General features: G+C 41.3%; 1 protein-coding gene across 2 annotated transcripts in view; it reads right to left on the bottom strand.

The window, feature by feature from the left end:
* The window catches only part of LOC121506925 (membrane-associated guanylate kinase, WW and PDZ domain-containing protein 3), a 395,012-nt gene that overhangs the window by 74,518 nt on the left and 294,111 nt on the right, over positions 1–26,383 (bottom strand). For both annotated transcript variants that reach the window (XM_041782974.1, XM_041782975.1), the window contains exons 4-5: positions 9,229–9,435; positions 2,576–2,744 (exon numbers count right to left, since the gene is read on the bottom strand). In XM_041782974.1, the coding sequence (XP_041638908.1) occupies positions 2,576–2,744; positions 9,229–9,435 (376 nt within the window). The remainder of the gene's footprint in view (positions 1–2,575; positions 2,745–9,228; positions 9,436–26,383) is intronic.

Below are 26,383 nucleotides of genomic sequence, written 5' to 3'. Positions count from 1 at the left end.
CTCTCATACAGATTCCACAGTGCCCTTATATTGACGTCTCTATCAGTTAATACACACAGTAACAGTCTGAGAAGCACTAGACCAGTGATCATCAACTGTTGCCCCACAGGCTACATCTGGCCCCCCACAGCTTCTCACACGGCCCCCAGAATATCATTAAATTCAAAGGAATCATGTGTGGTGGTGTTGATGGTATCTTTTATTTAATCCCTGCAGCTACAAAGGCAAGCTCAAGCAATTGAAATGGAAACACTTGATCTATTTCACAGAAATCCACCTGTCAGCCATCATTAATAAAAATTCAACCAGGAGTAGAAACTCTACTCTAAAAGCTGTGCTTACTGCACTGAGTGGCTAGAACCGTTCATCAGACAAGAATGGGACAAAATTTCTCTCCCAAAAACTCCAGAAACTGGTCTCCTCACTTCCTAGACATTTACAGGCTGTTGTTAAAACTGTTTTATTACGTATGTATATTCTTTGTTGATTAATGTTTGTGGAGACAGTGCAGATATTTTACAGTTATTCTTCTTTCTGCTCCTTTTTACTCAAAGTAGAAGGTTTTACATTGGATATAAATTGTTTTCTTTGGTTTATTTAAATTAAGTAGATGAATAAATAGCGGGGATGCTACACAATAAGACATACTAAGGCTTCACAGTAAACACGGCCCTGTTCTTGCTTTTTCAAGATGTTTTGCCTACCATCAAAATTCAGAAAGAGCTAATATTTTGTATGAAATGGTGAAACGTCTCTGTTTCAACATCAGATATGTTAGTTTTTTTAATAAAACACAGGCTTATGAGTTTTGAAAATCATTGCCTTATGTTTTATTTTTTAACTTTTTACACCACATCTCAACTTTTTTTTTGGAATTGGGTTTGAAGGCCTATAGTTCTTTCCGTGTTCATTTTTTCTAAGAATTTGCTTATTTAAATTAAACAATTCCTGGTCTTGGGTGATGCATAGGTTGATCTTGGTCATATGAACCTGGTGGCACATGAAAGTCATACGGGGGGCAGGAAGTAAAGAGCAGCGGTTAGAGATCAGTGAGAATGGAAGAAAAGTCAGTAAAGCTCTACATTGACCTGCATGATACAATGATTATAAGAACCTTTCTAAATGCATCAAGTATAATAACTCGTCCTTACAAAAAGCACTTTTTTTTCTATAGGTTAAACAATTTGCATGACATGCAGTTGTTACTGCAAATGATGAGGCTACAGCTGCACCTCTTTAACAGCTTTTCTCCCTTGTTTTGGCATAAAACATGCCTTTTATTAACTTGACACGCCAGATTAAGTATTTCAAATATCTACTGCATGGATATATTTCTCATATATCTGGGAAAGCTCCCATAGAAAGCATTTGGGAAGGGCAGGACTTTTCAAAAACTTGGAGGAACGTTCAGTCTGTCTCATTCATGATCGGCCAATAAAAGCGAGAAGACAAAATGACCTCATACGCATGCACATCTCTTGAGCTGACAGGCTCACTCTGCCCTAGCTTTTTAAACCTGAAAGCTTCTTGGTAATAAAACTGAAGTCAAGGCTAGCCGGGAGACATAAAAAAACATCTTCTTGGCCAGAACAAGCTTTCCATGTGGCTCTTTCTTTCTTCTCTTGTTTTAATAAAAATATGGTCCAGTTACGATTACACAGCTGCTTTCCTCCGCTACATCTGAGCTTATAGCTACCGTGGCAGCAGCAGCCGTTGGATACAGCAGCAGCCCCATCCATAACAATCACAAACCCATGCCGAAGCAAACTGGGAGAAGAACGAAATCAACTTTTCTCGTATGAAAAGCTTTCAGTGTTGCCCTTTGTCCTTGAATGTCATGATGAGTCATGGTTTTAATTCATGCAAGCCAACTCTTTTATATGTACCACAGGAGCTGGCTACCATTTGGGTTCAAGTTTCCTTTTGGCATTTTATCGCCATATAATACAAATTTTATAGAGCTAAACTGGTGCTGAATGAAGAGCTGTTCAGGAGACATCAGCAGTGAAAACACAAGCAGGATGGGGTTTACAGTGACAAACTGTGCTGAACCAAACAGGGCCGCTTGGTGGAAACAGATCGTACCCCCTGACAGAGGCGGAGGCTTTTAATCCATGTCTGCTGCCGTTTCTCTGCAAGCATTTCATTTATTTTTTTGCCTTGGTGTTTTCACTACTTTTGGGACATGATAGTAGATCAAGATTGGATTTTTTTTTCTTTTGCAATTTGACCCATTGGCACAGGTCTAAACATCACTGCACTTTGGCATTTTGAAAGCACTTCTTCATTCAGACATCCCTTTATGCCATTCAAAGTTCTCTACTGTGACGTGACTTTATCCAAAAACAATCTGTTATGTCTATTTTCCCTGCCAGCAGTCCCGCCGGCCTCTCCTTAAAGGGGCTGAACTGACCGGCCTCTCCTATAGCTACTACACTCACTAATGACTGATGACAAGTATCGCACACAACGCCTTTAAATGAATTACTTTCAGTTGATGCTCGTTAATTAGCCAGCTGACTGATTGCTGCAGCACTAAACAGCCTGACCCATGGTGTTTGTGTCCTCCACTTACTCTATGAAATAGACCATGCCCGTCTCAGTGTAAGCCATCTCCCAGTTGAAGGGCAGGGGCTCCAGGCTGTCATCGCGGGGCAGAGAGCTCCACGTGCGGAAGTCCATGGTGCTGCTGGACTGGGTGTAGCTGGGCACCGCTTTCCTCCAGTCTGCCCCTTCTTTGTGCTCTGTAAAGAAAGAGTGGAACAGTGAATTATGGGAAGAAAGAAAAAAAAAAGGTTAGACGTAGCAGAAAGTTCGCCTGCAGGAACACCTCTGCCCCCGTGTTTTCCTGCTGCAGGAGAGAGGAGGAAGAGTCGATGTCACTCATTGGATTTGCATGTGAGTGATGGTGTGAGTGTGCGTGTTTGCTCGCCGTAGGCCTGTTTTGCATTTGCATGTGCACACACTGCGAGTGTGTTAGCCCGTGTGTGCATGTGTACTTTCCCCGTGGGTTGCAATGATAGAGGCAGGGATTCACACTAAAAAGGGCCATTTGAGCCCCATGGCGGTTTTTGTATGACTAATATTTTACTGCTGCTCTTCACATAAGTTCTGTTGCATTTGTACATCTTCCCCTTTAATTTGAAATTGCTCTACAATGAATACGAAACAAACAACAAAGGCTCTCCTAATTCACTCAGAACTTCATGCCTTCCCTCAGAGGATGTTAAAAAGGGATAAAACAAGTGCTTTTCATCCTTTTCTCTTTATGTGGAGCAGCAGAGGATGATGCCAGAGGATGTTACTCACACAACATAAAAGCAATTCTGGATGATGCATTTCCTAAAGATTATTCCACCTGTATTATACCACGGTCTGGGGGGGGACTCAATCCTGATTGGCTGCAGGGTGTCATTTAATTACTGATAATGGACGGCTTTGAAGTATTCCAGTGAAACTCTCGGTTCACCATTTCTAAATAATGTGCTTGTTATGTATCAATATTTGACTGAGAGAGAACAGAAGCAGGGAGACAGCCAAAGCCTGAGTTTCCAGTTCATGCAGCTTGGTAATTAGCTAATCTATACACAACAGTAAAGCTGTTTTCACACATGCACTTTGGAAAATTTCAGGCAGATTGCCCCCTGAAATATTCCTGAGTTGGTTTTCTGCGCATGCATCTTACAGGGGGAGACTTTTACTGTCAAACGGGAGGTGAAACATGACGTTAAAAAAAAACCCCAACATGAAAGTTTCATTACATGCATGGAGATTGCAATGGTCACACACAGCTTGCAGGACATGAACAACACCATACAGTGAATTTACTAGTTGGTTTAACAGGAATTTAACATTTTTCAAAAGTAAAACCAAAACTCTGTTGATCTGCTGACACATCTATGGCTAATGTTAGCATTGCTAGTACCCCCAGACTTAAGTCATCCTTGCAGGTTAATGTCCACCTGCCTGGACTGAATGTGCAGGCAGAGGTCGGTAAATAGTCTGACATCTCTTTGCACTAAGGACATCTTAAACCAGTGATCATCAACTGAGGATGCTCTCAAGAAGCAAAATATGATGTCAGAAAGACACTACAGAAGTCACAGTGCAACTTATTTGCAACTTATCCAAGATGGCAGATGATCACCCATGTTTGATGCTGGTGTTATATCAACACTACTTGTATCTGTAGTATTAGCTCGAGAGAGGAAAAGAACATACAGGTGAGCACAAAAGAAGTGTGAGGCAGTTTCCATGTAATGGCACTATTTTTACACCTTTCACATGCCGGATATGAATGTCATCAACGCCTTTTTCTGGAATATCACCTGCTGTGTTCACACAATAACTCAACTTGACTGCGTGTGGAAATTGTTAGGGCTTTTTAGCCAGAAATAAGGCGAACAGTGTGTTCATTTGTGTTCATACATGCAGCTAACCCCCAAACCTTGATACTTTTTTAAAGTTTTGTGCATGTGTGAAAAGGCTAATTGGCAACCTGCTGCCAGAATCCAAACAGACCAGAGTAGAAACTCCCATTAAAGGCTATCTTAATGTGCTTTTATACTGATATATTTGCAGCGCATCATTAACTCAGTTAATATTTACGAACACAAACTATCAGAGTATATGCACATCCGTTTGAAGATGCCTTACGTGCTGCAGCATGTAAACACTTGGAGAATGGACCTGCAGGCAGAGTCTGAAGGAGAGCCGAGGTCATTAAGTTCACAGCAGGGTGAGAGCCTGCTCGACCATACAGCCCATATGGGTTCTAGAGGGACTGCAGGGAAAAGCGAGGGGTTTTCAGGGTAGTCTGAGCGAAGATGGGGGAAATCTGCAGTGAAGAGTGTCGAGACTCAGAGCTCATATTTTCCATTAACCTCGATTTTCATTCAAGCATAATTCTGCCCATCTATGGCCGGTCTGAGACTTCCTCTCCTCAACTGCTGGCTGAAGCCGAGCAGTCATTTGTGACTGGTTTCTCTCCATAAAAAGAACTACTGGATGTCTGGGCATCAGTTTGTGTTTGATTTCAATATGACAGAGCGGTTGGGTAAACAGACTTTGGATTTCTGTGAATCCTTTGTACAGCTGAGCAAGCAGTGTTTGAGATTTGGCTGTCAAAACAATGTTTCACTCTATAAAAAGAAAAAAGGAAACATTTTCAGCTTGGACTCGGCTCAGCATTAACTTCACTCCTCCTTTTAGATGAAGCTTGGTATGGTGTACAATATGTAACCTATTTCTGTAGCGGGCTGTTGTCCTTGTAAGCATTAAGGACAGATTATTTCCTCAGAGAGCTGAGGACTCATCCTGATTGATCACATACAGCGTCCTGCTTTCTGGATGAGTCTTTGTCAAGGTGAACTGTGGCACAGTTTACCACAGCGGACAACCAAAGAGCCACTGCAGAGGATTTCTATCAGGAGTGTAAACACCATATTTGAATATGTGGGTGTAAAATAGGGATGATCATTTTCACTAACCTGACTATTTGAGTTGTCTCATTTCTTCATTGTCACAAATTTGCCTCAGTTATGGAAATAAACACCACCACTTTGCTTTGAAGTGGCGCATTTCATTAAAAAAAAACAAAAAAAAACTCCCAGATGGCTCAGTTGACAACTCAAAAATAATACGCATCCTTCATCAGACAGAACTGAAATATCACCAAAGTGCTACTGATATGAACTAACACCTTGCTAAGCATACAGGTGCTGGAAAGCAGCTACACCAAAGCCTGCAGAGCACTGTTTGAGGCTGTGCAAATTGCTGGATTTAACTAAATACAGGTAGATAAGCCCAGTGACAACTGACCACAGGCCAGTGAACACTGTGGAACGACCTCCTCCAATCTCGCTGATGTTCACTATGATGGTGGCTTTTACCTTGGCTCAACAGAAACGTTCAGATTTTCCCTCCACACAACTTAACGGGATCGTATCTCCACTTATAACTCTCATCATTAACAGGCTAATCCTCCCTGCTCTGGTATACTCACAAGTAGTGTGCTAACAGGGCATGCAAACAATGTGATGCAAGGCTGCCTGTTGACTGTCTCTGCTGGTTTCTATTTGTGCTCTCACTGCTTATATGATTAAGCATCAAACTGTGAAGTGCTTGTGATGTGCAAGTTTCAGATCACACATCTTGTGCTGCAGGTAATTGCAAGACAGTCTGGCTTGAGACCGCAGATCTCAGACACCGCACCATGCAGACCACTACAGTGAGATGCCACAATTGTCATAATGGAAACGCACACTAAAACCTTCAAAATAAATCAGATTTAACCTCATATATGGTTTAAAGTCAGTGTTAGGATACCAAAAGTAAAAAGTCGAAAACCTGACATGCAAAACCTGATTGCAAACGTTCAATAAAGTCGAGTAGACAGTCTGCTTGCAGTCTGCTTACATGGTCCTCCCTGAAATCACCCTAACATAGCTAACAGAGCAATGGCTAAAGCTAGCAAAGCTACACTAGCTACAAAGACAATATAGCTATGTAGATAAATCTAAAGGTAATGAATCAATGTCAGGTAGATAATGTAGCTACCTAGCTAATACAGCTAAATCAAAAGCTAACTAAGCTACATTAGCTAACATGGCTAAGGCTAAAGCTACTAAAGTTATATCAGGTAGGTAGAAAACATAGCTATGTAGATAGATCTAAAGCTAACAAACAATATTAGCTATGTAGATAATGTAGCTACCTAGCTAATGCAGCTAAATCTAAAGCTAACAAAGCAACACTAGCTACATAAATAATGTAGCTACATAGATAAACATAAAGCTAATGAACCTATGTTAGCTATGTAGATTATGTAACAATGTAGCTAATTCAGCTAACTTGATGGTTAATGAAGCTACATTAACTAAATGAGCTGCATAGGTTTCAAGCTAAATCTAAAGTTAATAACGTTACATTAGCTATGTAAGCTACATGGGTAACATCGCTACACAGTCAAATTTAAAGTAAAGCAAGTTATATTAGATGATGCTATGTTTGCTAAAGCTAGATCTCCTTTAGTAGTTGTTGCATGAATGTGGCTCGCTCTAGCTTTGCTAACTTTAGCAAAAAGAAAGCTTAAAAAAGCAATCTTAACTACATTGGCCTTACATCTATCATCACACTTGTAGTAATGTAACATAACCACATAGCTAGTGAAGCTATGTTAGCTTTAGCTAAAGCTAACTGAGCTAAAGTGAGACACCCTTCAGCTAACTAATTCTAAAACAGGGCTTTACATAATTTATTCTGGGATTAGATGTCATATCAGACCCTTTTTCCTGTTTCATTTATGAAATGTTGCTTGGTCTGTAATGTTGGCGACGTGGTTAGTTCATGAATTCAACTGACAGACTTAGTTCATGAACAAAGATGAATTTAAACACTTCTAAAATTACATAAAAAAATAGGTTCTGACAGATTTGGCATCTCACAGTACTGGTCTGCAAGAGGGGGCGTCTGACTGGTCTGCAGCCAGTCTTGGTTATTGTCTTTAGTTATGTCAAAGATCTTTCAGGCATCACTTTTCCTGTTCAAGGCTGACATGACGCATGAAACACCAAAAAAGGTCTAAAAGACAGTGTGCACGGATGCACAAGTAGTGGAACGTTACTCCTGTCATGATGGTAACAGTAGCTGTGTTCATGTGGACTCAAATCAGTGAAATTAAAGCCTGATAAGAAAGAAAATGTGCCACATAAATAAATCAATCAATCTGAAACAGACCATTTGGAAAGAAATTTTGTTCTAAATGAGTGGGGTGGATTGTATAGATTCCTTTTTTGATTCTTGTTTCTAGCGTCGCGTCCTGGTTGGGGATAAGATGCTCCCTCTTCTGAGCATGTCTGAAGGTCGTCCTGCAGAAATTTACTCTGCTGAGCTTTGAGTTTATTTGGAGAAAGCAGCAAAAAAATATCAGTTGTAGTACATGATATTGGTTTATTTTGAAATAAAGAAAAAAAAATCAGAAATCTTAAGTCGTAGACTGGAGAGAGAAAAGCAGAAAACTCCATTGCACAGCAAGGGGATGAGTAGAGGAGGCATACAGCGAGAGTGGTGTTTGTATGCAGTCAGATGTGATCCCACATGTCTAAAGTATAAATGTTTCTATTCTGATTAGATGCTCAGTATACGTGTATGCACATCATGATTGCATCACTCTATTTTATTCATTTACCCTACAACAAACAACATAGACAGAACTTTAACATTGATAATTTTGGATTTGTTTTCCCATGACTGATTTAAAACTGCTGAACATGAGACGAGAGAAAGCTATCGTGCTTACCTGACTATAACCTTCATTAAATGTTCATCTGAATATCATTAAAAAAAATGAGATACCATTTAAAAATGTCTGATTCGGACTTGAGCTACATCATATACACAAGCAAAAACTTAAATTCTTCAGTCATATCTCAAACTTTTGCAAACTGCAGAAATATAATAGTGCATTACTGACTTAAGGACACTACAAAGATCATTTTGTGAGCCAGAGGGAGCAGCACCTGATCACGTGATCTCGTATGATCTCACGTGATCTGGTGGGGGCGCAGGTGTAAACACAACATGGGCTGACAACAACCCTCTGCACAAGGCTCAACAAGTCTGTATGAGGAAATGTTTGGGCAGATGCAGTCAGCTCTGTTCTTCAGCAAAAACTGGAGGTGAGATTTTAACTGTCAGTGCTAATATCTCTCAACAATAGCATGCTAGCTAAAGCCAGCCTTAAGGGCTAATATGTTTACTGTTGCTGGTAACCTTGTCAGCAGCTTCCTCTCATTGTAGGAATCTCTCTCTCATTGGCTACTGCTGTCCTCAGAAAGTACTTCTGTAATCATCCAGGTTTTATATGCAGTTTATCAAGCATGCTTGACATCAGTGCGGTGGGCTGGATTTGTTTTACTAGTGTAAAACTGACCGCATAAACTCATGTGTATTTAAGTATATTTGCAGTGTAACTAAACCCCCGAACCTCTTTTCAGCTGCAGCAATGTTTGACTGCTCTTTTATTTGATGAATACGCCCTGGATGGTGCTGTTGGGCCCCCAAACCCCAATAGGCCCCATCAAACTGCAGTCTGCAACCAGCCAAAGTCTTCATGTCATCCGAGACAGTGACAGTGACCCAACATGGCAATCCCACAACCAAAGGACAAACAGTACAGCACAATCGCCATTATTTAACATGACATCCTGAGCTCTGACATTTACTGACCAGGCAATCCATTGACCAGTGGAGGCCTCTCATCATCGTCTTCCTCCTCGGGGACCGCGCTGTCCTTCCTGTCCATTTTACTGACTGAGGTGGTGCGTTTCCTGGGAACCTCGCCGCCATAGTCTTCATCAAACAGCACCTGATCCACTAGGTCGGGCTGCACCAGGTTGGGCTCTGCTGGGGGCTTTGGGGTCCCGTAGTAGTTACCTTAGAAGGAAAAAGATGGGAGGGGCAGAGGGAAGAGAGAACACAAAGATTAGTCATAAAACAAGCAGAAAGACGAGCGGAGGCTGAAGTAAAGACTAAAATCAGAGGGAGACGTATGATTGTGCAGTGAACCGTACAGTATCTACACAGTCGCTGAGTTTCAGAACAGGATTGCCCATATAGAGCATAAAATATTCATTTCTTGCTTGCACAGCACTTTAAGTAGGGATTCTTGCTGAAATATAGTTATGTTTCATAATGTTTCTGTATGTCACACAGCTTATGTTTGAGCTGCACTGATCAGCAGAGGTGCTGCAAAAGCAAGACGGATTACAGGCTAGAGTAAACTCCCAAAGCTTCCTCTATTCAAAAATGCTTTTGATTTTCTTACTACATTTGAATTATCAGCATCTTTAATGGTATTGATTCAGTAAGTACAATTACATTACTGTTTTTGTTTGACTGTTTACAGTATTATTTTAAACCACTGTTCTCCTATAAAAGCAGGCAAACAGAGCATTGGCATTGTGTTTATCCAAATGTCCTTTTATTGTTAACTCTGATTTAATTTCTGTTTCTATGGCAAATTACATTTTTTTTTATTCTGCCTCTTACAGATAAACTCAAAGACACTTATCCTACTTTGAAATAATCTTGTTTCCCCCTTTTTTCTATTTTTTTTTTTAAAACAGAAAGTTATTTAGATTCCACAATTAATTTGCATCTGATCAAATTGGAACCAAAATGATCACATCAAGTAAAATTGTTCTGTATTATAAAGAATCCTCAGTGCATTAAATTGTAGCCTGTAAATCCAGTTTTGAATCCATCCATTCATCCATCCATCCACCCACCCACCCATTCATCCATCCATCCATCCATCCACCCACCCACCCATCCATCCATCCATCCATCCATCCATCCACTGACACTTCCCGTCTTTGTTTATCAGCATTAGACACACGGTCTTACCAATGATACCAAAAAAGTAGATATCACAAAAGGAGTCCAGTCAGCCCCTCTGGCCATCAATCAACATCCAGGCTTCACAAGAGTATAGTAAGACTGGAAGGACCAAGGACTTAAAGACACTGTTTGGCTCAGCAAACCCCACACCCTGTGCGAGAGTTCAAGCCTGTGGTTGAGCTCAGCCTCGCACTCAGTGGATTGATGGATTATGCTGCCAAGGTAGGTGAACTGCTCTACAACTTCCATGCTCTCAACATTTACAGACATAGATTCGATGGCAGCACCCAAGGCCCAGATAGGCAAAGGCCAAGTATCATAATTAGAAAAGTTACTGACAGACAATGAGCAGCCATAGGTACAAGCACAATAGTGCACTAGGGCAAGTGACACAATTAAAGATGCAAATATTTGTCAGAATTAAGCACCCAACAAACAAATGTTTCTGCCTCCAAGTCATTTGCATCAAAACTGCATGTAGCATGCAACTCTCAGAAAAGATGATAAGGATGTGAGATGGATTACTCCTCATCAATCTCTCTCTCTGAAAACTAAGCTGGCGGTAAATTCTGTCACAACTTTTGTCAACAATGAATCGTATTGTTCCTTCTCTAAAATATCAATCTACCCCAGCCTAAACACAGAATGTAACATTAGCTACTGCTGACAGAGTTTGTTCTGATAAATACGACATATACATACATCCAAATTTTAAAAAATGACTTTTACAAACACAAATAAATGAGTTAGGCTAACTGGCTTAGAAATTACAGTTTATTATGCTACAGTTCAGAGGAACGTCCATGCTCCACAGAAGGAGATGGAATAATGCAACCAGAGCTAACATAAAAACAGGAGAAACCTGTAGTTAACACTGTAAATTAATAGTACCCCACCCAAAGTGTAAAAGAGCCCCGTGTGGAGCATTTATTCGGGGGAATTTGCTCATCTTTAGTTAAACCAATTTCAGGCTCTTCTGCAGTCTGTGTTGTATTTAGAGGCGCCGTGGGAGAGATCAACCAGCGTGTCTAACATCACTCCAATTCACCTAATTCAAATCAAGAATTAAATCTCTAAATGTCACGCACCGGTACTCAAGACTGACTCCTTACAAGTTTCAGAGGACTTCTTCCTCTGCATGGTTTTCACGTCTCTTAACCCCCTGCTTTGTTTTCTCTCGATAACTGCTCTGCAGGGCTGTCATGACTCATGTAGCATTAAAATCACTTCACTCGATATTTGCCAGCAACTAATTACACTCATCATTGAATACAGCAATTATCTACCTCTCAGCCTGCTTCTTCCTAATGAAGAAAAACCTCACGATTATAAATATTCAGAGGGATAAAGGCGCTCTGTAAAGAGAGGGGATAAAGTGAAAAACTTTGTTAAATTATTTCCTCATTAAGCCCATGGGGTGATCCATCTATGTATGGCTGCTGAGCAGAATGTGGGACTCAATTTAGATGTAGAAGAATGCAATTATTCAAACTGTATTAGGATTATAAATAATGTGCAGGCTAATTTCCATCCCCACCATTCATTACGGCTGCTTGTTTGCTAGATGCTGCTCCCTAGGATGCGCCTATGCAATAATATCGAATCCATTTTTCTGACAATCCAGGTCAAATGTTTACTTAAGTAATACAAGAGGCAATTATATGGAGTCATTATAGTTGCAAAACCTTAGAGGGCATTTTAATGTTTTTAGTGCATAGCTTGTTGATTTTGGGCTCAGATTTTTCTTTACATTTTCCATTAAAACCTGCCTTTGTAATCCAAACTGCCTCCATGTGCTTGGATTTTCTCTTTGAGGTCTGATTGCTTTCAGATCTTTAGTAGCTCGCTGAAATTTCCTGCTCTCATGCTCAAACCATTCTCTCAAGTTAAGAGCATGCACAGAGAAGGTTTGTATGTGTGCAAGAAAGTTTTAAGCGCCTGCAGAAAAGTTTCGTACGTAGAAAGTTTAGAGCACGTGCAGTGAAGTGAAGTATTAAGTACAGCTTTCACAGGTTGGTTTCATACGTACGAGAGAATGTTAAGAGCTTGTGCAAATAAGTTTGGTACATATGAGAGAAAGTTTAGTTGTACAGTTAAGTTTTGTACATGAACAAGAAGTTAAGACCATGCACTGAAAATTTTCGTATATGTGAGAAAAATTTTAGAGCAGGCACAGAAGTTTCATACGTATGAGAAGAGGTGTGCAGTGTGTGAGCATGTACAGAGAAGTTTGATACATATGAGAGAAAGTTTAGCACTTGTGCATTTCAGTTTTGTACGTATGAGCAGTGTTGCTAACTTAGCAACTTTGTTACTGTATTTAACGAGTTTTCAGACTGGCATAGTGCCGAGTCATTCGTGAATGAGCCGGTTCAAAGAGCAGGCTGTGAACGAGAGGAGCCAGAAACCATGTTTGAGAGCCATTTATAACTATTACTTTTATGTATGTTGTTTGTGTGTTATGTGATTGATCAGCATACACTTCCACAGGCACATCTCACATTAGGGGCACAAGGTGTTTGGGGGGGGCAGAAACTAGAAATTAGAAATAATAGCATGTTATTTTCATCAACTCAAAGAATTGAGCACAGCTGGACTAAAATACACGCATAAATATCAGTCATATGTCATGACATTGCTAAATCTGGCAGGTCAAACGGACATAACTAGTATCAGAATGAAGAGCCGTGTGGGAGCCGAATTATGCGGCTCACTGAAAAAAGCCAAAATTCCCATCACTTAACTGGCGACAAATCTAGCGACTTTTTCTGGCTTTATTGGAAACTTTTGGAGACTCCTTTCAGTGAGCAGCGGGTAACACTGTGGGCCCCTCCCCATCCCAGAGCACTCACAGGCAGCCCAGTCCTCACGCACCAGTCCGTCTCAGCTGCAGTCAGAGCAGGAGACGTTCACCCCTCCATGTCCAGACTGCAGGTTAACCGCACTGTGAAGGCACTTTGACAGTTTTTTTCTAGTGTCTCTTTTTGGTCCATTTAGATTGTTAATGTAGGTTGTACACAAAAAATAAATCAACAAAATAGAAAAATATCCTTAAAGTTATGGCTAAAAATGCTCATGTTTTACTGCAATTTGTTGTAGGCTTTTAAGTGGACCATAAAGTTTAAAACAAAACCAAACTTAAGAAAACTAAACTTAAAAAAATAGAATAAAAAAACTAAAACTAGAATTTGAAGTCATTCCACCAGAGTATCTCTTTTGAGTCATTTTTGCCGGTTCCAAGCCCAGACAAAAGAGGAGGGTTGGACTTGTGACATTATAAAAACAAGAATCGCCAGAAGAAAGTTCATTTGTAGTTCTAAACATATTAAGACGTTTTTTAACCTCACTTTTCTTCTCCCTCATGATGTTATTCCTCTCTCCTACAGCATCCATTACAATTAAATGCATACGGACAATTATGCAAAGCGGGCAATGATGTCACTGAGTGACTTCTGTCGACATTTAGGACAGCCAAAAGCTGCTGTCCTTACTAGCAGTCCTTACTGAGGAGTTGGCATCACTGCAGATGAGAGAAAGTTTAGCCTGTCATAGGCTGCATACATATTAAAGGGGACATATTTTACCCTTTAAAGGCAAGTTTATATTGGTCTCTGAGGTCCCTAAAACATGCCTGTGAAGTTTGTGGCTGAAAACACTCCAGCATTACATTTTTATGTCTAAAAAAACCCCTCTGTTTCAGCCTTGCTCAGAACGAGCTGTTGTGAGTCTGCAGCTTTAAATGTTACTGAGCTGTCTGACTCCGCCCCTGACCACACCCCTCTCAGGAAATGGATGTGGCTTAATGGATATGGCACTCCTGATCTTGATCAGGTGAGGAGGGCAGAACTTTCTTCCAAGCGGGGAGGGCCAACCAAACCTGGGGGCGGGGCTAACTCGTCAGATGACATCATGAGGGGAAAATCTGAGAACGGCTTGTTTCAACACACTTTTTATGAAAGGTGGAGAAAGAGAGTTGGGGTGGGGTTTTCTGGTACTTGAGGGGATTGTGGACAGGCCAGAGGCACATACTTTTGTCAGAAAAACCTGAAAAAGTATTTTTTTTTTTCCATTTAATATCCCCTTTAAATGTTGGGTGAGTGCAAAGAAGCTTTATATGAGAGAAAGTTTTGAGTGCATGCACAGAAGTTTCGTACATATGAAAGTTTAGAGCAAGTTTAGGGTGCAGCAAAGAAGTTTCATATGCATGATACAGAAAAATCAGAGTGACAGTTTCATAAACCAGCAAAATCAACTAAATTGAGAGGAGAAGGGTTTGAGCACGAGTGCAGGAAATCTGAGAAAGCAAGCTGAAGCAAGTTGAAGAAAAATCTGAGCCCGTGTTTTCAAAATATTAAAATGTGCTCTTGAGTTTTGCACCAATAATGCCTCCATACATTTATCAGATTGAGCCTTCTCAGCTGAAACATGATTTATAATTAGATTAATTAAAGAATAGGGAGAGCTACCGCTGGGAAAAAGGGATTTCAGCTATTTAATTAGCCTCCATAAACTTGATCTTATTTTCATTTGGACCCAGCAGCAGATGGGACCGTGGTGTTGGAAACCTTTGATGTACTTAAGCGTGAACATGCAGACATCACAAATGCAGCTCTGTAAGAGCATCATTTATCATTGCAGGATCTTTTTATAGCTCGCCACAAAGAGGGGAAGCTGACAACAGCATGCATGCCAGGAAGAACAGAGGGCTCTGAGGAACACATCACAGTCACTCCAGCAGCTTTACTGCACGACACAGAAACACCACAACAGCTTTTTTTATATGTGAGCCCATCTCCAGCACTGGCCTCATCTCCTCAGGCGTGCCAACAACAATATGCAGCAAACTGGGTTAATGCAGCTTTGCTCGTCTTTTTCAAACCAGTGGGAGTGACGAGGAGGAGAAGGAGGCGTGATGAAAGCCTGCCTCTCCTCCACCTTGTCGCTCCACTCTGTGTTTACTAAGCCACACTCATCCGCATTTGTCAGAGATGGCTTCATTAACAGGGGTGGCACCACGATAGCAAGGAGAGATTGGGTCTGTCGGCTAATCCCTGCCTGTCTCCTGCCACGCGCTGACATTCATCAGGCCAGACGCTACCTCTATGATTAATTACGTACAAACATGTCTCATGGCCCCTGATAAATGCATGTCGCAGATACAGGGGTGCGTGAAAGCGGCGCGTCACTGAAGATTTGTGGCACCATTTGGCTTTATAAATGGAGGGAAGCCATGGTAAGCTGATGAGCAGGGGAGCTTGTCTGACGTTACTCATGATTCGTGTGTCAGGGAGTTGATGAGGCAGGAAGAGTGAGACTCCTCTTTCGGAGTGTATGCAGGCAATTTCATGGTGGTGGGAATCAGCCCCCGATAATGGAAAGACTCCTGTAGTCAAGGGCGACGTATAAGCAACACAAGGTCACTCTGTTATCAGCGTAACATCACGAACATGGTTAACACGGACAAAGCTACCACCCAGTACGCCACACGCTGCTGCTAATGCACAAATGCTGCATTCACATCCAATTTAATCTCCCAGTCTGTTTTCCTTTCCTAGTAAAATCCACCTCATTATCACAACGGGGATCCCAAAACCCAAGATTTATCTCGGCTTCCCTCTGTGGCAGATTAGTCATTCAGAAAAAACTTTCTACATGCTGAATTTGAGTTTTCTGGCAGCTGTCCCTCCACTCTCTCACTCCACTGCACCAGACCGCTTAGTTCTTGTCCGTCTGCTGCGTTCTGCTCTCAAAGAGTGACCCAACCTGAACCTCGGAGGCGACGAGACTGAATAGGGACCAAAAGCCCAGGAAGACTTCCTCGCAGCGCCGGGCACAGATGGCTCATGTGTCTGCTTGGCAGGCGACCTGAGACCCTCCGGACCCATTACGGAGCAGTCAGCGTGTACGCGATAAAGAGCAGTCTGCACCCGCAGAGACAGTCTGAACCTGGCCTCTGTGCATGTCCTGCTCTGACCTCTAATCAGCCTTTCTGTGGACCAGGTTTTCTATGATGTCCTACTTAGTCAGGAAGGCAGAAATGCTGCTATGAAGTTGACTGCTGTGGTCCTAATTGTTAAGTGAAGGGTGTCTGATGACTGGCATTATTTACGTTTTACCTTATTTCCCCTTTAAGTGTAATAAATGGTAGATATCTCCAAGACATTGGGTTATATTTCAAGCTAAAGCATGAGATGATGGATGAGTGATGAATTTCTACAAAGTTATGCATTTATTTTTTAAACATCTAAAGTTTCATGCAACTTTTTTACTCTTAAAACTATTAATTTTCCTGCAGAGCTACCACCAGAGAATGGCTGTAGTGCATCTAAGTGGTTTTTCATGTCACCATTAAATAAGAAAATTGGGCGATTTTCAATCAGATTGTGTTGGTTAAAACAGGCCTGGGCAGGCTGACATGAATTTGGCTGCTTTACCATGAGTTTGTTGGGTTTTTAACTGTATCTTAACAGACTGGCTTGCATGTTAAATTGTTCTGTATAGTTAGGAAAAATGACTTTCATAACAGTTACTGAGTTCTTCTTCACGTAGTAGATGAGTAGCCTGCAGAACCTGTGCAGTGCATATGCACTATGAGCGTAATTTTGTTTAAGTGGAAAGATTTGAACTCAATAAATAGCTGCTGCTTTTGCATGAACAATGAAGTTCTCTGTAGTTATATTATTGAGCTCTGTCAGATTTGCCAGTAGAAATGTGCAGGTGCTGGTATGCACCTAAAATCGGTGTGTCATGATGGTTCTGCTGTTGCCTGGCTGCCAGTGTGTTTTTTTGGAGTGTTGTATGTGAGTTGAAAGAAAAAGAAAGCACTAATATTGATTGTGTATTTTAGGCATTTTTGGGGGTCTGGAAACAATCAGCTTTACCTGGAAACACTATGAGATACTGAAGAATAACTGCACTTCTGCACAAGATTTTCTCTACTCAACATTATTAAGTAGAATCAATCAAATCAAACTTAAAATTACTGTGACAGAAATGCTATCTGTAAGACAGTTAAAAGTAGATATTGGCTGAATCCCAATTCTCCCCTTCACCCGTAATCTTACCCTCAAGCTCAACCCTCAGTCTAAACTCACCCCTCAAAACCAAGTGTAAGGGCCATCTCATGACTTAGAAATGGGGCACCTCTTAACAGCAGTTACAATTTCAGTTAGAAAGTGACAGAACCAATCAGCGATGAGGGGCAGTACTTTTGGGAGCGGCGGAGCCGTGACATAAGCAAGCAGCAATAAGAGGCCGGTGCAATAATGGCGGAAGAGATTAGTGTGGATGCTGCTAAAGCGTCAGTTTTATCAGAACTTGACAACATTTCTTCGTTAATAGAAGAACAAAGAACAGCAGTGAGTTGTTCTGGCCCGTAAACATGCGACAGACGGAACATTCATCCAATCAACTTCCAAATTTTTTTTCAAAGGCTCTGCCCTTTCCCAAACGCTGTCTATGAGAGGTTTAACAGATGGCGTGTCAGGTTACATAATCACTGCACCACGCTATTTCTCACGAGTGAGCGTGGCTCCAGCTCTTTCAACGGACACGCCCACACCAATCAGAGCAGATTTTATTGCCTCATTTTTCATGATTTTGAAGCTTAATTTTACAAACTTAAAGATTTTTTTCATGCCTCAAAGTTGTCCTCGTGGTTCAGAACACAGCGGACTGTCATACAACAAACCTAAAATAATGATTTTTTAAAATCATTTTGCAGGGACTTTAAATTGCAGCTACGCTGTTAATCTTTGTGGTTGTGCAACTGTTGTACTGCTCTGCTGGTATTCTTTTCATTTATCCACGGTTCAGCCCACGATGCAAGAGGAGTTTGCAACTGCTATGCAAGGAAGTTCATTACCAGCTAACAAATGCTTTTATTAGCTTATCATTTAACTGTAATATTAGTGATGAGGTGACTCTAAAATAGCCTGTAGGTGTGGGTTTGATTGGGGTTGGTTGTCTCTCTAAGTTAGCCCTGCAATTGGCTGTCGTCTAGTCCAGTCCAGTCCAGTCCAGTCCAGTCCAGGGTATACCATGCCTCTTGTCCAGTGACAGTTGTGGTAGTCTCCAGCCCCCTGTGATCTGGAACAGGATAAGCAGTGTAGATAATGGGAGGATGGAAAGGACTGGAAAGGGGGTGTAATATATGTCACCCTTACTATAATTAGCGGTAAAAAATGATCTTCATGTAGTGTTAGTTAGTTAACATAGTTGCATATTTTAATATGATGTCTACTACAGCATCTTTTACACTTCTTACCACTTCACTATGGTAATGTGTAAGCTTATAAAGATCAGTTTAGAAGTCCCCTGTTTAATTTTTAATGTTTGCACATGGAGAGTAAAGTTAAGCAGAGTCAATACCCACCCATTAAAGCTGATTCTAATCAGTTTGATTAAACTTGCAACCTAAAACAAGGCTTTTTGTGACCTAAGGGAAAATGACTTCCTAATGAATATGGTCAATGGATGGCAGGAAGAGTGATGAAAGAGTAGGAGAAGGTATTTAAGAGGAAATTATGCGTACCATGCATTAAATGACTCCTATAATATTCTTTCTAGGTAGAGAAAAATTGTTTTACATGAACCATTAACATAATGAGCATTCCAGCGAGTCATTTGGGACTATTAGCAAGACCATTATGATTAGCTAAGAATCCCATTAGCTTGATACCTTGAGCACAACTCCCTAACTGAGCGCTTTTTAAACTGAAGGTAATTCATGAGTTCTACAAAGAAGAAACATAACCTGCAAATGGGCCCCTGACCTTGTTTATACTTTTCCATAAAATAAAAGTGGGCGCTTCAAGCAAAACCAAATGGAGTAAATCCCATTCCTCCATCCAATTACTCACAGCTCCTCTTCGAGTTCACTGTGCTGCTAAGAGATCAGCAGTCTCTGCTACAGTAGCAATGCAACGCTTGTGCTGACTGGTTTTTAGAGACGGTAGAAGAAGAAAAATAAGGGAGGGAATGGGGGGGGGGCAGCCACTATCTGAGTGTTCGGCTCTCTCTCAGGGATCGTGGAGTGGAACTTTCTACTTTTCAGAAGCTAATCCACACATCTGTGAGCAGCCAATGCAGCCGTGCCTTTCCACTGCAAAGGGTGTTTCCGCTGGGAGCCAGAGAGCTCAGCACACCTCTGTATCAACTCTCTTTCTCTATCATTTGCTCCTTTTCGGTTCGCTCTCCATCTCTTACTCTCTTCCCATGGTCGCCCTTGCTATAAAGGTGTAAATCCCTCCTGGATTCAGCCCGGAGATGAAGGACAGCTCGTAGGCGATTTGGCAGCTCCCGAAAGCTGATCTTTGAGTTAGATGATCTATGCGCAACATGATTCGTTTCTTGAACACAGATAAAGAACTGTGTGCTCATGCTGTACCTGTATGCATAAGATCATTTTTTCCACCAGGCTTTGAGAAATGCATCGACACAGGTGGATGACACTTTATCACATGGATCAGAGTCTTCAGGAAAAACCTCGGCCTATTGCATGCCACAATATTGACTTCAACATCCTTAAATGGACACACAAACGCCAACCGATGCACTCATGCACATCCACATAAAGCCACTCTGAGCCATAAGGCACTTTCTCTTTCGGTTAGGATTTGACTTTATCTTTTAATTCTCCCTCGTACCGCAAAGCAAGCCTCCGAGGCTGAATGAGACGATGGTGCTGAGAAGGTCCACTCACGTGACCAGAGGTTGTCCCTTAAGCGTTTAGAAATATCCTCTCCCATTTCACAGCAGCTGGGATTTGCAGTGAGAAAGAATGAGCTTAAAGAGAGCGGGAAGATTATCATGTTATTGCCATAATCATTGCGCAATGTGAGAGAAATCCTCCGCTCCAATCCCCTCATGACACAAATACACAGCGACCGTCTGACTTTCCAAGACCTCTCAATACGGGGCAAGTGATTATTCTCCATTGTAGTACTAGGTGTTACAAATGGTAAATACTTAGCCATTCAACTGAGAGGAAATCCCTTCCTATGTAAAGAAAATCTCTGTGCTTGTTGTAATATATCTCTAAACACTGATAGCACTGATAGCAGATAGGTGCTGTCTATAGGCTGTATATTATGATGGACAGGGCAACAGCTGCCTGGCAGTGAAGTCAGAAGATTTAGAGCTCCTCCTGCAGTTTGGCTGAAAAGTAGGTCTCAAACTAAGTTTAATACATGTCAAATACATTTTTCCAAAACCTTGATTCTGTCATGAAAGCGAGTAATAATCATGCTGACTTCTGTCCACTTGTTACATTTTCTAGTTAAACTGTCATACCGCATCGTTCCTACCAAATGCTAACCACTAAGCCACTGTTAAGCTTCTCATATTAATGTCCGATGAAGTGCCGTGGGAAAGCTAAGACAGGAAGGCAGCAGCCATTAAGTGAAGCTCCAGCAGCCTCTAGTGGCAGGAGGTTCATTACAGTTTAAAAGAGCATTAAACCAAGATTTCAAGCCTGTTTATAAAAACATATTAGTTTTAGCTAATTTGATAAACTTATTTAACCATTTAACTGTGTACATGCCTACTGCAAATCATTGTCAAGATGATCAGAAAGAACTTCATAAAACTCATTAATAGACCAAACTTAACAGACTAAATAGATTATATTACCATATTTTATCAGACTAAAATAACTCATATTAATGATGCACAATAATTTCTGCATCATGTCAGCAGATATTTGCTTAGAAAGTTAAATATCAGTATTTGCAACAATTAAAATTTCTGCCAGTACTCACAACTGACCCCTGATAAGGGCGGTTCAGTCCCTGTACGACCAGTGTCAGAGCTTGGTCCGCCTCGCCAGAAGTAAGTCAGACTCATTTCCGGTGCAGGTTGGACTCCGCCAGGGCTGCCCTTTATCACCGGTTCTGTTCATAACTTTCATGGACAGAATTTCTAGCCAGGGCGTTGAGGGGGTCTCGTTCGGTGGCCTCAGGATTAGGTCTCTGCTTTTAGCGGATGATGTGGTTCTGTTGGCTTCATCAGCCTGTGACCTACAGCTCTCACTGGAGCAGTTCTTAACTGTGTGAAGCGGCTGGGATGAGAATTGGCACCTCCAAATCTGAGGCCATGGTCCTCAGTCGGAAAAGGGTGGAATGCCCTCTCCAGGTTGGGAATGAGATCCTGCCCCAAGTGGAGGAGTTCAAGTATCTCGGGGTCTTGTTCACAAGTGAGGGAAGAATGGAGTGGGGGATTGATCGGTGTGGCGTCGGCAGTGATGCGCTCTCTGCATCGGTCTGTCATGGTGAAGAAAGAGCTGAGTCAAAAGGCGAAGCTCTCAATTTACCAGTTGATCTACATTCCTACCCTCACCTATGGTCATGAGCTGTGGGTTGTGACCGAAAGAACGAGATCACGGTTACAGACAGCTGAAATGAGTTTCCTCTGCAGGGTGTCTGGGCTCTCCCTTAGAGATAGGGTGAGAAGCTCGGCCACCTGGGAGAGACTTGGAGTAGAGCCGCTGCTCCTCCATGTTGAGGGGAGCCAGATGAGGTGGCTCAGGCATCTGGTCTGGATGCCTCCCCTGGTGCAGGTCCCACTGGGAGGAGGACCTGGAGAAGACCCAGGACACGCTGGAGAGACTATGTTGCTTGGCTGGCCTGGGAACACCTCGGGATCCCCCGGGAAGAGCTGGACGAAGTGGCCGGGGAGTATAGTATACGCTAAAATGAATTTGGAAATAGTGGCATTTTGGATATTGGCAAAAATCCAATTTTGAGCATCCTTTCAGATTCAAAATGTGTTGAAAATCAAGACCTTGTATTTCATCATAGACACTCACTTGACTATCAACTGAATCAAAAGAAGTCTGTTTGCTAGCTCGTAGCCTGATAGCTTAGCTAGCACACTGTGGTCTCTTAGGTTCTTTTTTTTTTCTTAAAACACACTGCAGGTGAACCCTTGACCAAAATAGTACTGATGAGATGAGTTTTGCAGATCGTCACAGAGATCATAAGAATTAATAAACTTCTGGTTGATGTTTGAGTTTAATGTGTGCTGTGGTTAGCATGAGTGGCATGGCTTTAAATTCACTGGTTCCCCAAATCATGGGTCAATCCCATTTCTACCCTTTAGCCCTTAGCGTAGCCCTTCCACTTGGTTTTGCATGTTCACTTCAGGTAAGGGGTATCCCAATTCTCGTTTGAATTGAAGGATAAGGGCTACAAAGCCCTTGAAACCAAGAGGTATGGTGAATTTCCCACCATGCACTGCGTTCACTTGCAAAATGAAACAACGGACAATAAAGGAGACGCATTAATGTAAATATATTTGGCATTTATAAATGATTATAGAAAATACAACAGTGATTTCTCATGTATTTAATCTTTAGCTACTAGGGATTGGAGTTTATTGTATTTCTGGTATGTACACGTGTAAACCAAGGCTTTTACCTGTACAAATAAATGGAGATCAACACAGAGATCATGGTATGAACAAGATGGCTGAAGCTTTGTCGTCACCTCTTATGACGCACTGTTTATTGGCAATGTGTGATGATGAACAGCAATCAAGTGGCGTCTCATTTCTTAAGGTAAGGTTTTCACCCCTACCCTTACCACTCTGTTTTGAGGGGTATGGGGAAGGGGTAGACAAAGGGGAAGGGCAAATGGGATTGGCCTTATGTCTCCAGTACTATAAATGCCAGCATTTATTTATCTGACTTTATCTAACAGAAAGAGAAAGAGCTGCATAGTCAGTATGAAAATATAGTCAATGTTGCTGACCCACGGGTACTTTAAATCACTCCAAAAGTTCAAGTTCAACTTCTGCACAAGCTGAAGAGTACAGGCTGAGTCTGTTAGAGGAGAGGGGGAGGAAAAGGACGAGGCTGGTTCATTCCATGAATAAAGCATGACTTGAGAGTAAGAACACAAGTGGGACCTCCTGATGTGTGACTGTGCAGCCAGCCGGTGGGAGCAGCAGGTTGACTGGTTTACATAAGGTCACCATCAGGTGCTACAGCTGCTTGCATGCTAACTCTGTCTTGTTTGAATATCTGCTATACGCTAAAATATGTTGAAACAGATGCATAAACACACAGAGGGAGGTACATCCAGTGCACTAAAAAATTCAAGAACGTATGCATGAAGGATAGGCACACTGTAAAGACACCACTGGCATACAGAGGGAGGACTTAGAGGGACAGCTTGTGAAATGGCTGTGTGCAGAAGTTTGTTGTTGCACAGAATACACTGTAAACTCCAGCATATAGGCTAAGATGCAGCCAGCCTTCAGATAAAAAGGTTTAAACCATCCTCAGTTCACAGTGCAGTCAGCAAACACAACAATTCTCAGTTTCTGTGCAGCTGTGTAGATCTTTTCACACCGTCATTTTTCTCCATGTTGAGTTTGCAATCCTCCCAGCTATCAGCGCAGTAGTTGAACTCTCAGCCCACAGTAAAGCTGACGGCTTTATGAAGAAGTACTATAGAAGTAGGGATCCACAGCCGGCTGCACTGCCCACCTCCACGGGTCACTTATCGTCATAACTTGAAGAGTCTTTTCAACCAGACCAGCACTCCTCAAGGTTTATTTACTGATCAGTACACCACCATCTTCTTTAAAAGCAGGGTTACGACCGAATAACAGAGAAAAGATGTGAAAAAGTGTCGCTGCCATGCAGCCTAGTCAGCCTCTCCACATATCCCAACATACTTTGTGCACTTAAGTGGCTGCTTGCACAACAGAATGAACGATGATGAATTTTCAATAACATCAGGTCACTTGCAGCAGGCGGCTGCACTTAAACTCATGATGGCGCATGTCAGTGGTGAAACTGTAGATGGATTATACTGGCATAAACATGCCTCTCCCAGCATTTTATACTGTAATGGAGAGACACCTGTGACCTAGTTCAGGCACACAACTGGAGCTGTGCTGATTTCACACTTGACACGCATCATGATCCAATCACCTGGCAAACATCCTCCCAGTTGGCCGTCTATTTACCCTGCAAGATTTCCAGACTCTCGGTCTACTTTGCCCCTGCCAGCTTTGACCTGCATCAGTCAAACACAAACTAGGTTATGCGGCTGAGATAAATGTTTTAAATATGAGTTGTCTGACTGAACTTGTATATCGATAGTAGTGTATAGGGTGTAGACTACTTGTAGTTAAAAAAGTGTTAAAAGTGTGTCTTATACACCAGGTTTTATGATAATAAAATATAAGGTAGAGAAATCAATGCTGGAAGTTACTAGACCTGTAATTACAGAGTAAATAAACCTAGTTGTGTATTATATATTTTATCATAATAAAAATGGATTCATGTCAGAGTTGGATATTTTTATTTCTATGATTCTGGATCGATTCAAAATGTCTAGGAATCGTTTTTTGAATGTCCTCTGTCACATCCTGAGTGCATTTTCAACATCAGACACACCGCTGGTATTTTCCTCTGTGTGCTGTCTTGGCTGCAGGAGGATTTGTGGCTCTATGGTGCACTGTTAGCATTACCAGCGCTAGCTCTCAGTGCCAGTGTAGGTTCCAGATGTGTTAGGGCTTCACATTTTTATTGGCTGGAAGCTCACACCATGGGATAGCAAACCCGTTAGCTTTCTACAACGCTAACTTGGAAAGCTAACCTCATGGACATAATGTTATTCATACTTCAACGTTATCTTTACCTCCAAATTCCCTGCTTTTAACCCTCTGTATGTTTGGCGGTGATGCTGAGGGTGTGAGAGACATCATTTTGAATAAAATATTTTAATTCTGTGACATTTACTGTGTCTGAAATGGCCATGACTGCTGTTTGCTTTTGCTGTTTATCAGAAAGATGATCTGTGATTGATCTCTTAAACAAAATTTCAATTGAGAGAGAACTAATAATATATTTATGAAAAGCAATAAATGACACATTACAAATGATTTTTTTGCTTTTATCAACTAAAGCAGTTTTCATTACAAATATCTTTCTACTATTAAATAGTTTTAAATATCAGTATTACCTACAAAAAAAGAATGTTCATGAAAAAAGACACAATTTACAGTAAAAAGTAATAAGAACTTTATAAAAAATAAGTAAAAAACAAGAATATCTATCTTGAAATGAATGATTCAAATATTTATCCATCAATCAACTCGTCCGCATTTTGGCTTGTCCACATGGAGTTGCCGTAGTCAACAATGTTTGTGACACCATTGAAAAGGGCAGGTTGAAGGCGCAGGCCCCCGGACCGATCTGGTATCTACACCGGTAATGTTTATGTTATTGTGTCTGACATACATACTGCCTGCACTGTCTCTTGTGCTATGAGTTACTCAGCCAGTTCTGTTTTGACAAAAGAAAAGTTTTAAGACTCACTGTAGATTCTACAATCCCAGGTAAAAGGAAGCCTGACCCTCAAGTTTGCCAGGTGTGCTAAACTAATGTAGCTTCTTCAGAAACTTCATGTCTGAGTTCACATCATACAGACACACTCACCTCGAGTAAAAACAATCAGAACAACAGCTGACAATTAAACAATTAAATAACACGATCTACTGTCTTTTCACGCCAAGGGTGTTACAGTTTAATGAGTGACTGTGTTAACTTGTGACTCAAATGCATTGAGGTTGATAATGGATACCCAAAACTTAAAGAGCCCCTTTAATTTTTTTTCATTGAATTCATATCTTCTAAGCATATTTCAGACATAACAGAAAATGTTTCGTGTTTTAACAATGTTGTAACTATGTCAACAGCGCCACATAGCTGAAAAGTCATCAGTAAACACGGTCACAAGTTTAACCATAACATCAGATCGCTCAACAGTGAAGGCTTTAGATTTATGATTATGTTTCCACTGAAGACTTTCTGATAAATGTATTTCCTGCTTATGCCTACACATTTTATTCAAGTTAAACTATTTTGCAATTCAAGCATAAATTGCTGTATTCTTCATTATTGTAATAAGCTGCCAAAATCGCTACATATATGCAAGTAAAAGCATTATCTTGAGCACATTTTCTTAAC

This window comes from Cheilinus undulatus, linkage group 3 (genome assembly GCF_018320785.1).
Source record: "Cheilinus undulatus linkage group 3, ASM1832078v1, whole genome shotgun sequence".
In the NCBI taxonomy this organism is placed as follows: Eukaryota; Metazoa; Chordata; class Actinopteri; order Labriformes; family Labridae; genus Cheilinus; species Cheilinus undulatus.
Note: the sequence above shows the minus strand (reverse complement) of the source record. Positions and strands in the feature narration are given on the sequence as shown.